The sequence below is a fragment of the Periophthalmus magnuspinnatus genome, chromosome 15, assembly GCF_009829125.3.
Source record: "Periophthalmus magnuspinnatus isolate fPerMag1 chromosome 15, fPerMag1.2.pri, whole genome shotgun sequence".
Lineage (NCBI taxonomy): Eukaryota > Metazoa > Chordata > Actinopteri > Gobiiformes > Gobiidae > Periophthalmus > Periophthalmus magnuspinnatus.
In genome coordinates this window covers 29,690,353-29,703,070 of record NC_047140.1, presented here as the reverse complement: position 1 = coordinate 29,703,070, position 12,718 = coordinate 29,690,353, and the positions used below count along the sequence as shown (strand labels likewise).

Genomic DNA, 12,718 nt, shown 5'->3' with positions numbered 1-12,718 from the left:
TCAAGTTATCGTGGTAATGACCATATAAATAACAAGGATGGTACTGATGCTGTTAAGTGCAAAACTACAAAACTAAAGTATGGTGAGAGTATGGTGTCTAGTGTCATAGTGATCGTGCGTTTGGGCTGGTAGAGTTGGTAGAGTTGGAGTTTTTGGCTGATATCTAGAGATTTCAAAACTAAAAGTCGCTGCTGTCGTTACGGGCGAGCGTTGGCGTTTGCTGCAGGATTATGAATACTATGAAACCGGGGGGCGAATGAAAGTTCTCATTCCCGTTGGTCTGTAACAGAGCAGTGCTTGGATCCTATTTTTGGATGGGATATCAGCAACCTTATGCCATTGATGTGAGTGACAGGACAAGTGTTGTGCGGAGCCCTCCCCTCGTTCGTTTTTGCCCGAAGCATTCCTCAGCGCTGGTAGACGCAGACCCCCCACAATATATCCCCCTCCTCCTCCTCTATGGCGCTCTCTCCCCTTTCGAAATGGGGAAGGAGGGGTAGCTGAGGGGGGAGGGGGCACACGTGGGGCAATGTTCAGGTGTGAGCGTTGGCCTTGAGTTAGACAGGAGTCGGCAGCCGGACAGCGTGGCAGGCATTGAGCAGGTCGGTGCTCTGTAAAAGGGGCCCCTGACCGCAAACCATGGACAAAACATATTAGGATCATCCCCCCCCCGGCAAAGCAAACAGACCAGGACGACAGCCAGCAAAGCAACAACAACAAAAAAAAAATCCTAAAAGAAAACAAAAAAAAAAAAGAAACGTGAAGAATGGTTGCAGAGGAAGTCATAATTACTTTATCAGGTGGTGCGCCATGGGGCTTTCGTCTCCAGGGAGGAGCTGAACATCAGAAGCCGCTGCAGGTGGCAAAGGTAAGGCAGGTGTGCTGGAGAGGAGAAGGACGCGTTAAGATATTGGTTGGTTCAGGTGTTTTAAACAATTCTTTGATGGTAACACGATCCAGTTTAGCGCAGAGATCTGAAAAAAAAAAAAGTTGTAATAGAATACTGGCAGCATTGCAGGTTTTGGTGGTTCTGAAGTTTCACACAAAGTCATAGGATTTGTGAATAAACTAACCCATAAAAATGTGTTACTACTGCACTAAATACACGTAATAAAATGTGCATCTGTGAAATAAACATTCTTATTTCATGCTAACTTAGTAACTAATGTAGGTCTTGCGGTTCACTAAGCAAAAGATCTTTTCAAGTTTGCTATATTTGGCGTTAGCAATGGGTCACTGGGTCAGCCAAGGTGTGTGTTTCAACTGCACATTCAAGAAAGAACCTCATACACTAATTTTAGTACAGTTAATACTATCTAATCGCCTTAGAAATTTATTGGGATATTTTTGTGATTTTTTTTCTTCCCTAAAAATAATATAATATAATATAAATGCATAGGCTAGTGTGATTCTTTCTGCAAAGCATCTGTTAGAATGAAAAGAAGACGCTCAGAGACACAGAACAATGACTGTCTGACGCAGCGATGTAGATATTATGTGTGAACTTTAAGGTTCTGATGCTTTGGTAACAGCAGAAATGTTCTTTTTTGTTGGAGAGGACGTCACAAACTCCCATTTCCATAGTTTGAAAACAATGTGAACTCCTGCATGCACCTTTCAGCCCACGTGAAACAAATGATCTGCTTGACACTGGACAGCTGTGTCTAACTCTCTAAAACAGTGTGCTCTTTCACCCTGAAGGCCACGGAAATGTAACACTCACACGTTTGAATGGGCATGTCCCTGACAGGTGGAGCCCGACACACTCAAAAGGTTGACACCGTCTGAAGATGCTCCTTGTCTTCAGCACGTAAACTTGGCTTTGTAATCATTTCATAAACAAAACGAGTCACGGTAATTACTATATCGACTTATAAATGGAACGATTCGTGTTGTAGGTCAATATTTGTGTGTGTAGTAATGGGAATTTTTGGGTTATTTTTGTGCAATATGATAAGATTTGAGCTGTAGAAGTTTGAAATTACCCAAACTAATTCCATAAGTGTTGCATTCTGCTGTTAATTTACACAGCTCAACGATATTTAACGATACTACACATTTAGGATACTTTTTTGTAACTAGATCTGGTTTATGTGGTTTTATTGATTCCAGCAAGATCTCGCAGTTCAAAATGTGTTATCGTGACAGGCCCAGTTTGTTCATGTCACTACGTTGAAGCACTATAGTAGATAAAGCTCTAAAGCACAGATAAATGCTGGTTGTGTGTATAAGTCTGACGTTCCCTGCTGTTACAGGTGAGGAAGCGTAGCAAAGCCTGCAGAGCTGGGCTTCAGGAAGCTGATGAGTTGGTATCAATCAATGACCAGCCGTGTGGGACGTTATCTCACGCTCAGGCCATGAACCTCATCGACAGCTCCCCGGGGATTCTTCATATTCGTGTCAAAAGGTGAGAAATTCAACCTGTTAAAGTTAAAGTACTGTTTCGCAAAAGTATAGAAAGGTCTGGTTGTGATTTTGCAGAAAACGATTGAGCTTGAAAATGTTATGGACATGAATAATGATCATTTTAATATTACGAATAAGTTTCATATTAAAACCACTTTTATATAATTGTATTTTGTTATGAGTGAAAACAACTACAGTCTAATTCGGTGACACTAGCTCGGTGTTTGTCCACTGATTCAAAGGTTAGTGGTTCGAATCCTGCTCTTGATATAAAACGTCATTAGTAGAGCGGTCAGATCCACTGACCCACAGGTTGGAGATTCCAGCTCCCACAAATGAATGCTGTTGTTGTGACCTTGGGCAAGACACTTAACCCACTTCACCCCCGTGTCTGTGTGTGAATGTGTGTGTGAATGTGTGTGTGGTTTCTTGAAGCGACATGACTAAGTAGCTTGTTTGTGCACATTTTGGTGGTATAAAGACGATTATCTCTGTTGGCGATTATCACAATTCTATAAAATGTCCCATGAGTGATTATTGTCGACCCTTTTTATCACGATAAACGATATTATTGTTGTGATATATGTAGTTATAAGCAGTGATAACTTTCAACATATTGTGTACAGTTGGTCACTATGTTCTAATATTATTTTGCAGAGCTCCTGTAGGTTTCCAGTCAGTCGTACTTGTGACACGTGCGCCATCTCCTCGCATTGACAAAGAATACAGAGCCGCCCTGCGTGCCATGTCTCCCACCCAGCCTCAGCACGCACCTGTCCGCGAGGTTCACCGGAGCCGCTCGTCTCTGACCAGCGGGCTGACATCTCCGCCCGGGAGCGAGGCTTACTACGGCGAGACAGACAGCGATGCAGACGTGGCCGGCTATGAACGGCAACGCCGCCAGAAACGACGAAGTCCAAGTAATTCGGTCCCCGCCAAACCCACGGGCCGAGCGTCTCCTGAGGGAGGGGAGACGTCAGAGATGAGCGGCTATGATAGTGCTCCTGATGCGCACATTTATCATCCAATATTAGAAGGACGAAAAGCAAATGGAGGTGGAGGAAATGGGTTACCGGGGGTGGCACGCAGGGAGGTCGTTTATCAGCCTCCAGGGCCAGGTATGTGGTCATCTCAGACCTCCACCGAGACGTCGTCCATTATCTCCTCAGCAGACGACCAGGGACCACGGGACGGGGTCCAAGAAGATGACAGTGGTTTCCTTGAGCCAGCAAATGTGCCGTTAGTGTCTCCGGAGAGGGCCAAAGAGGCTCTGATGCTCGGCTCCAGGAGTCAGCTCGTGCCAATGGTGGGGCCACTTAGCAAACCTGTAGATGAGGAGCTTTCCAAAACATACATGGAAAAAGCAAAGCAAGCAAGTAAGTTCAATGCAAACAAATGCATCCAGCTGTGACATTTCCAATCATTAATGGCTTAAGAATGAAAATGAAAACAGAGTGTGCTAAAAGTGCCCCCTCTGCTAACACTGCAGTGATGGATTTAGGATCTTGGAAAAGCACAGCTGCTTTTAACTAATTACAAAAGAAGGACAAATTTGCTCATTTGTAACTTTGACAACATATTTCTCCTCTCTGTAGTTTTCAAACATTATTTTAATTTATGTAACGCAGACGTCACTGACTAGAGTTCTTCAAGCTCTTTACTAATAATGGAAGTAACCTAAAAGGAAAAAGACAGACTGGAAAGTATAAATATCTATGATTTTCTATGTTGGGTTTTGGCTCTACACAAAATGAATGCCATCTTCACATGCTTGTGTCTATTAGGGGACAGCATTAGGTTGCCAGTGTTATACTTGACACCATAGCAAGTTAGAGCATATGCAGGCTGTACGCTTTGAAGTGACTTATACCAGTCAACAGCAAATTACCACAAGATTAACTCATTATTTAGACACATTTTGCTGCAAACTAGACAAATGATAAGCTAATGGGAGATATGTTTTCCCATTAAAGCAGGTTAATAAACTGTATTTCATTGTATTGATTTAATATTGTAAATAACTGCATTATTATTAATTATGCATTTGTTTTTTTATGCTCTACAGAACTGAACAGAGGGGACACAGCGCAAGACAAAAATGTAAAAGAAGCCAAAAGCAAGTGTCGAACTATTGCATCTCTACTGACTGATGCCCCTAATCCACATTCTAAAGGTGTGCTCATGTTCAAGAAGAGACGCCAGCGCTCCAAAAAATACACCTTAACCAGCTTTGGCAGTGTTGACGAGGATCGATGTCATGACTCGCAGGAAGAGGATGGAGTGTTCCCCGGTAGCGAGTCAGAGTTTGATGAAGATGGGTTCTCCTCAGTTCCTGATCCAACATGGGACAGTGATTATATAGATATGTTAGAGAAAAGGGCCACAGCGGGAACAGAGGGGCGTGGAGACGGGGCGGAAGATGCTCCAAGTCCAGGGTTGAGTGACATATCAGGAAAGGGGGCACAGCTGTTTGAGCAGCAGAGAAAGAGAGCTGTGGAGCACGCCAAGAAGATAGAAGCGGCACAACAGCAGGTCTCTCCTCAGCCGCAGGTCCAGGAGCAGCCGGAAATACATCAGGTGAGCACGGTTATGTCTCCACAAATGCACGCGCATCAACCACAGCCAATGATGTCATCCGGCCCACCCATGATGTCGTCTGGCCCACCGATGATGTCGTCTGGCCCACCTATGATGTCGTCTGGTCCACCAATGATGTCGTCTGGTCCACCAATGATGTCGTCTGGTCCACCAATGATGTCGTCTGGTCAACTTGGGGTCCAGCAGGTGTCACAACCTGTAACCTCTCCAGCTAAAGCTCCAGTTTATACAATAAATCTCATGGCTTCTCCACCTGTAGCACCAAAACCAAGCACTGCTCCTATAACCGTTCTTGGTACCCCAGAACCCCCCAGTGAGACCCCGTTACCAGAACAACCAGCGAGCAGTGTGCTGAACCGAACAGCGCGTCCATTCACACCAGGATTCATCAGTATCCGAGCTTCAACCGCGCCAGTACCCTTCCGACCACCTGTCACCAAAACGAGCCAGAGGCCAGCCTCAGCTGCTGTGATGGCACCTTTTCCAACAACCTCGGAGGTTAGTGTTCATGTTCCACCACCAATGTCACAGTTACCCTCTGTACCCCCATCTGTAATTCCCCCACACGGACCACCCAGCATGCCTTTGGCTCCAGAAATTCCCGCAGCTCCTTATCAGCCAGTCTTCTCTACCTCAGCACAAACTTTACAGGCAGCACCACCGATCACAGCAGTCCATCAAGCTCAACTGGTCACAATTCCCCCACTATCTGTGCACACAATTCCCACAGCTCCACAAGTACCCATGCCCCCACCAAGTCTTCCACCAATGCCGCAAACAGTTCCCAGTGCTCTGGCGCCCCCTGTGGCGACAGCAGTGCCCCAGATGACCCATGTGCCTGTGGTCCCAGTGTCTGTCGTTTCTCAGGCAGAACCAGTTCCGCCCACTCCTGTTCCTGGATCCGCAGGCCGCACCGGAATCTTACTGGATTCAATGCGGCGCGGAGGCAAACCCAAACCAATGTTTACTGTGCCGGAAGTTAAAAAACATTCACCTAATCCTGAACTTCTCACCATGGTGCAGAACCTTGACGAGAGATCAACCAGACAAAGATATGGCCAAAGCTCTGAAGCATACGCTGAAGAAATACAAGACCAGAGTGCTGATTCTGACCGGCACCCTCCTCCTGTAGCACCTAAGCCGAAGGTTATCCACGAAACAACACCCATCCTACAAGCAGAAGGTAAAGGGGCCCAGTTATTTGCAAAAAGGCAAAGTAGAATGGGTATGTATGTGGTCGATACCCCACCTGAGACGCCCTATCAACAAGAGGTGGCTTTTCACAGTTCAGCCCAATCTGGTCAGCCCTTAATGAACCCTGACCTCTCTTCTCAGTGGAAATACACGCCAAATGTCCGTGCCCCACCACCAATTGGGTACAATCCTCTTTTGGCACCTACGATTCCTTCTGGTCCTCAGAGAGATGCGAGAACTGAAAGTCAAGTCAGAGCAGCTCCTCACAGAGATGGAATCAAAGCTCTGGATTTTATGAGAAGACAACCATACCAGCTCAACGCTGCCATGTTCAACTACGGGGGCAGTGTTTCAAATCTGTCAGCTTTACCTTCTTACCAGGCTCAGCGGCAGCAGCAGGGAGGTGACTATGGAATAGTGGGAAGTTCCTTAACGACCCCCAAACAAATCCCAGTCAAAACCGCACGTGTTTATGAGATTAAAAGATTCTCCACCCCCACCCCCATGTCTGCTCCCAGTTTGACGCCAAAAGTGATAGCCCCCCGCTCGGCCACTACACTTGGAGACCGCATTACCCGTTCAGGTACCACCTCCCCTCCCGCTGTTGCCCCCTTCTCACACCCTCAAGCTCCCGTAAGCAGTGCCGCACCTCCAGCCGCAGCTCCCCTTCCACCAGCCGGTCTACCCAGGCTGCCAACGTTTTCAGCTCCAGGTGTCCCCAATCCAGTGCCCCCCTCCGTCCCCACACCTTATACCCCAGTGTCATACTCCAGCGGGCTCCAGTCGGCCAAGCAGTTTCAGAGTGCACCCGAGCTGAGTATCTTGGCCTCTCTGCCCCCTCTTAAATCAACTACAGTTCAGGCACCAAAGCCCCGCTTCGTAGCTACTAAGGGCGGTGTTCAGCCTCGTGTTTGGAGGCCGGGTGCAATGTGAACAGTTGAAAGAGAAAGTCTGCTGGTTTATATTTAAACGGTGAACGTGGTAACGAATGCAGGGCTGTGCGATTTGAAATTTAATCAAGATCAAGTTCAGATCAGATACATGAAAATGAAATCTGTATTGTTTATGTTCAGGTAATAAACAGTGAAAGCCATTTTTATGTGTTTTCAGTAAGACAATTTCTGAAAAAAAGGATGTCACCTAGCCCTGAAATAAACAAAAGAAAAACTAGCTTAGACTGTGGAAAAAAATACAAATTGTCAAATATATTTAATTTCCCGGAAATGTCACAAAGCTTTTGCTGGGCTTTTTGTATTTTTGTTATATATGTTGTATTTATGTTCACTGCCACTATTTGATACATGTTGAATAAATAGACGCCATGCATGATCAGCTAAAAATAAAATTCATAATAAGATATTGTGAAAACGTTTAGTACGGTTGTAATAAGAGGCAGCGCTCTCAATAGACGGTGAGAATTGCTTCCATAGCACTACAGGGCACATTCAAGCAGTGCACAGATGGACCCATAGACTGTATTAATATATATATATACACAGTCTATGTTTATATATCCAGTCTATGTTTATCTATACAGTCTATGGACGGACTCTTGTCACTCGATATCACTGCCTACGTGTTCACCTTGTCCAGACCTTAGTTTAGTGCAATAGCATTGTTTCTAGTCTGTGTAAACGTGTTCACTCAGAACTTGAATTAAACAAATAACAAAGCTAATCTGTGGTTGTATTTGTCATTTGGTTTGTAAGAAAATAGGAAATAGAAAGGGTTACCAACTTGTACAAGGATGAAAACGGTTGAGAGAACAAGGAAGTGAAGTAAAAACGTGCCAGTAGAACTCACATGGCTGTTTACTTTAATGAGCTAAAATGAACTATAATGCGGTTTTGTCTTACATTAGGCATTATCGGGAACGTTTAGAATGTGAAGGAAGCTGGAATATGTATGTTTCATGTTTTAAAGTGATGCTGGAGTCTTTGTGGTAAAGTGATTTCAATAGGCCTAAGTGCAATCTTTCAGTAACCGTGTGCATTTCTTGTACTTGTGTCTTGAAGTGTAGATGTATAATACAAATAGATATATAACTGAATGTCTCTGTTCATTGTGTTATTATTTGGCTATTAAATCGTGTGTTAATGTGAGTCAATCCATTTATACATTGGTGTAAATGCTTTTAAAGTAATAAAATGAATGCTTCTAAGCCATATTCTTGTCATTTATAAATTCACACTGCCCCCTATTGTTGAACATGTTAAAATAAGTATTCAGTAGCTGGTTTAATGATGTTTTTGATCTATCCAATTAAATACAATGATTTTTTTTAATGCAAGACAATATTTAGTATGAAAAATATATTCAACTGTATAAAATAATGAACATTTTAAAATCTACATACAACTACGTTTTGTAATAAAGGCGTTAAACGTAGTAATGTAGGTTTAAGTTGAGTCTAGATGTTTGAAATTTGTTAGTGTGAAAGGGATTACGTCAACATGCAACGACTACTGCTCTCGGTTAGATTAATTTGACTCCATATTGAATTCTGAAGATAGACTTGCCCTATGACCTTTAGATGGCGCTGTGGAGCCGGTGTTCACCTGTTGTTTCTGTTGGACTGGTGTGTGGCTGGTGTGTGCTGGTTCTTTTTTACCTGCTTTAACAAAAAAAACACACATAAACAAACATGCATCAGATTAGGAGAGTGCACTAAATACTAAGAATAACATTACTGTTGACTTTGCAGCTGAGTAAAAGGTAAAAGTGTTAAAGGCCAAGGGGTGAGACACAAATGTCATGACATTGTAGATGCTCTGTAAAGTATATGTAACCTTTGACCTCATGTTTTTTGTCAGTGCAGCCTAAACCTATACAAAGTCCTTTGAGGTTACATTATAACCAAGCTTGCCCCTAGTTATGCTCCTTGGGCCTTTGCTACACTAAATATAGGCTCCTCAGCCATCTGTGAGAATGATTTTGTTCCGTTTATATCCCCATCAGCACTTTCAGCTGGCCAGCACAGAGTTCAGCCCCCACCTCCATGAAGCTCCACCAAACAGTATTCATACTCTATACTCCTCCTCTTGACACCTACACTGCTGTTACCCACACCCCCTGCCCCCTGGAAGATCTTCCATCAGGTTGAAGGGGGGATTTTGCACTTCCCGGGACCTGGGTCTAGCCATACGTAGGGTCAGAGGCACTGAGGGATTTGTAAACTTGTGATTGAGACCACAGCGTTGAGACTTGGGTCTCCCTCTCAGTATTTATAGCTGTCTCTCCTCCCAGGATTACAACAAAAACCCGGTGAGTGGAGATGCATGTGTTTTTATATTCTAATTAGACAGGTGCATCAGTGTAACTCCAACAGGACAGAAAGTTGGACTGAGAACGACACGGCACTAGTTCAGATAAGTTACAGAATTATGACTGCACACTGCTGTTGCAACTCAATTCATCTGGTTTAGCCTTTAACTGGGGGCATTTCTTCTCTTCTTCTTTGTGATGTCTTAAATATTGCAGTATAGCTGCCGCTGAGTTTTGTTGGTGCTGCAAATATTTTATATGGTGCCACAGCCCTGACTCAAGAGGGAGGGAAACCTGAGCACAAGGCATCCCAGTGCGTGTAGCTGCTTTATGGCGGATAAAATGGATTTGAACATTAGCCTTGTCACTAAATCTCTTTGCATTCTTAAGCCAGTCCAGTATTTTATGTGTATTTTGATCAGTAGTGTCCTGATCTGCACAGCCCACATAACTTATTAAAATCTCATTTCATAGTCCAATGACGCCATAACTTGTTGCTAAAATGTCTTGGCTAGAAATGTATTTTAAAAATAGCTGCAGTGGGATCACTTACAGAGAGTGATGTGGTGTTTTGCCACTTTATGACCTTAGTTTAAATAAATATATAAAGATATATATTAAAAAATAAATGCCTGTATTCGATCCAAAAGATGATGTTCTAAAACTAAGAGGACTTGTTACAAATGACTTTTAGGTATTATTGTGATGTCATAGGACGAATAGTGTCTCAACATGGCAGGCCGCAGTAATCTCGCGCTACCCCTTCTTCTGCAGAAGAATCTTCTTCTGCAGAATGGGGAATATGATCAGATGAAATGAATAATGCCAAAAGCTATTTTATGATTGCTCTGCAAACACTGTAAGAGCAGCGACAGTGGCAGCAGAGTGTCCCTCTAATGTGTGAATCACATTGTGCTCGTGTTTATGTTGTCTGTGTGTACAGGTCTAATGTTCCCAAACAAAACTGAAACGCAAACAGAGCTATATGTTTCCTTTGGAGCAGTCATCTGGTGGCTCTAGAATGTGAGGAATCTCAGGGCACTGACATCACCCTTGAACTTGAAAACAGAGAAGGATCCTCCATACTGCCAGTCCCTTGGCTCATACACCCAGCACATTCTGGCCCCTGTTAGGGCAGGAACTCTAAATGTGTGTTGAGTTGAGTTTATGATTGTGACAATGGCAATACAAACGTGTATTTATTATTACTGAGGAGGCTCTGCACCATGTTTGTCATTAAGCAGTAAACTAGAATGACAAAGCAAATGATAAATTATTTCTTTTGTCCACCAGAAACCATGCCTCTGGGAACACCTGCTCCTCTGGCCAAAAGGAAAAAGCCCTCAAAGATCATCTCTGATTTGTCACATATTGCTCAGCATGGTAAGCACATTACATGGTAAGACTTCATACAATAATCAGCACTAAAACATGAACAGTTTTGTCACAAAACTAATGTGATGCTATTATAACACGCAGTACCTTGTTTTGTCTGCTCATCCGCAGAACCAGAAGTAGAGGCCTCAGAGTTGGACCTGGGTGTTAAGGTTAGAACTCCCAAGGATATCATGCTGGAGGAGCTTTCACTCATGAAAAATCGAGGTTCCAAGATGTTCAAGATGAGGCAGAAGAGAGTAGAACAGTTCATTTACGAAAATAACCCAGACATCTTCACCGCTGAGTGCATGGTAAGGTTCTGAAACAGCAAAAGATGTTATTTCACCTGGTAAATAGTTTGCTGTAAAGGTATTCCTCTATCTGTCTATCTAACACTGCCTTTACTGAAACTATATATTGTGTACATATTCTCTTTTTATCATGACCTTTTCTGGATCTTCTTCAGGACAACCTGCAGAACTTTGTTGGGGGGCAGTTTGGTGGGCAGATGATAAATGCTGGAGGACAGCTCATCAGTCATCAGACTGGAACAATCAATTTGGGGACTCTGCAGTTTGTGGACGGTGTGCCTGTGCCTCCCCCAAAACCCGGAAGCAAAGGAGCAGGAGCCGGAGGAGCAGGTGGTGTGGGAGGAGCCGGAGGAGCCGGAGGAGCCGGAGGAGCAGGGGGCGTGGGAGGGGCAGGAGGTGAACATGGGAAAGGTGGAGAACAAAGTAGTGAGTGGTCTCCACTGAAAGGTCAGTGTTGTTATGGTAACAAAAGGAGCTATATCTGCATTGCTTATTCTCTCAAATATGACTTTCATATTTGTATGAAGGTGGTGGAAGAGATGAGAAGAAGCATGTTCTTGTTGTGAAAACATACGTGTCTCCATGGGAAAAGGCAATGAAGGGTGATGAAAATCTTTTAGCCACACTCAAGGCTGAAATGCCAGGCCCTATTAAATACATGGACCTCCCAAAGTACAGATGCTTTAACAGGTAAAGTTCTCATCTTTTATCTGCTGATAACACCTGCAGGACTCTTACCTCTTGTCTCTTGCATTGACAGGAGTGCAATGCCCTTTGGTGGGTTCGAGAAGGCCAATCAGTTTTTGAAATTCCAACTGCCAGAAGCAGAGCCGACCAAACCAGAGCCTGAGCCTCCAGTGGTGTACCAGCATGACGTCGGCTGCCGACCATCGTTCAACCGCACTCCCATTGGCTGGGTGGGCAGCAGTGAGCCCAGCACCATTCATATGGAAACAGATGCTGTGCCTTTTGATGGGGAAACTGATGAGCTGTAAAGTCAAAGTACAATAATGCAAATAAAGAATGTGTACAGAGCAAATGTCTACATAGATGCACACGCTGAAAATGTGCATGCAGAATTTAAACATATATATATGTGTTGAATAAGTAGCCTATAGATAAAACACTATAATTACCTTATTGTGTCTGTATAACACAGTGAGATACAACACTGTGTGTATTTTTACATTAATGAATGAAATCACTCACGTCAGTAAAATTGCTGTCCATTACAAAATGTCAGATTGTGTGTTTGTGGAAATAATGAAAGAACGCTATGCTTTGGAGCACGTGTCAGGACTTGCTTTTTTGTTTATAATCACTGTTTACTATTGATGACTGAGGCTTCACGGGACGTTTTCTGATAACGTGCACACTTCTCATGCCCTACACTGCAGGAGGTAGGCCTATGTGTTCATGGATCCTCAATAAACCCCTTTCAACGCCCTGCATCCTTCTAGCTGAGTCATATTTTTAATATTAATGCTTTAGTTCTGTTTACTTACGGGTTGATGAATGAGACGTGTGTCAAACAGAGGAGTTCCTCCTCCTGCCCGGGAGGGGGCGGT

General features: G+C 43.8%; 2 protein-coding genes across 2 annotated transcripts; both read left to right on the top strand.

The window, feature by feature from the left end:
* The first annotated feature begins 461 nt into the window (after positions 1-461).
* On the top strand, positions 462-8,248 carry synpo2la (synaptopodin 2-like a). The gene is made up of 4 exons (XM_033979956.2): positions 462-868; positions 2,256-2,407; positions 3,064-3,782; positions 4,472-8,248. The coding sequence occupies exons 1-4, from the start codon at positions 767-769 to the stop codon at positions 7,129-7,131; spliced, it is 3,633 nt and encodes a 1,210-aa protein (XP_033835847.1). The 5' UTR covers positions 462-766; the 3' UTR covers positions 7,132-8,248.
* A 989-nt stretch (positions 8,249-9,237) lies between these two features.
* On the top strand, positions 9,238-12,189 carry myoz1a (myozenin 1a). The gene is made up of 6 exons (XM_033980267.2): positions 9,238-9,462; positions 10,756-10,845; positions 10,969-11,150; positions 11,306-11,597; positions 11,678-11,840; positions 11,911-12,189. The coding sequence occupies exons 2-6, from the start codon at positions 10,761-10,763 to the stop codon at positions 12,143-12,145; spliced, it is 957 nt and encodes a 318-aa protein (XP_033836158.1). The 5' UTR covers positions 9,238-9,462; positions 10,756-10,760; the 3' UTR covers positions 12,146-12,189.
* Positions 12,190-12,718: the final 529 nt, after the last annotated feature.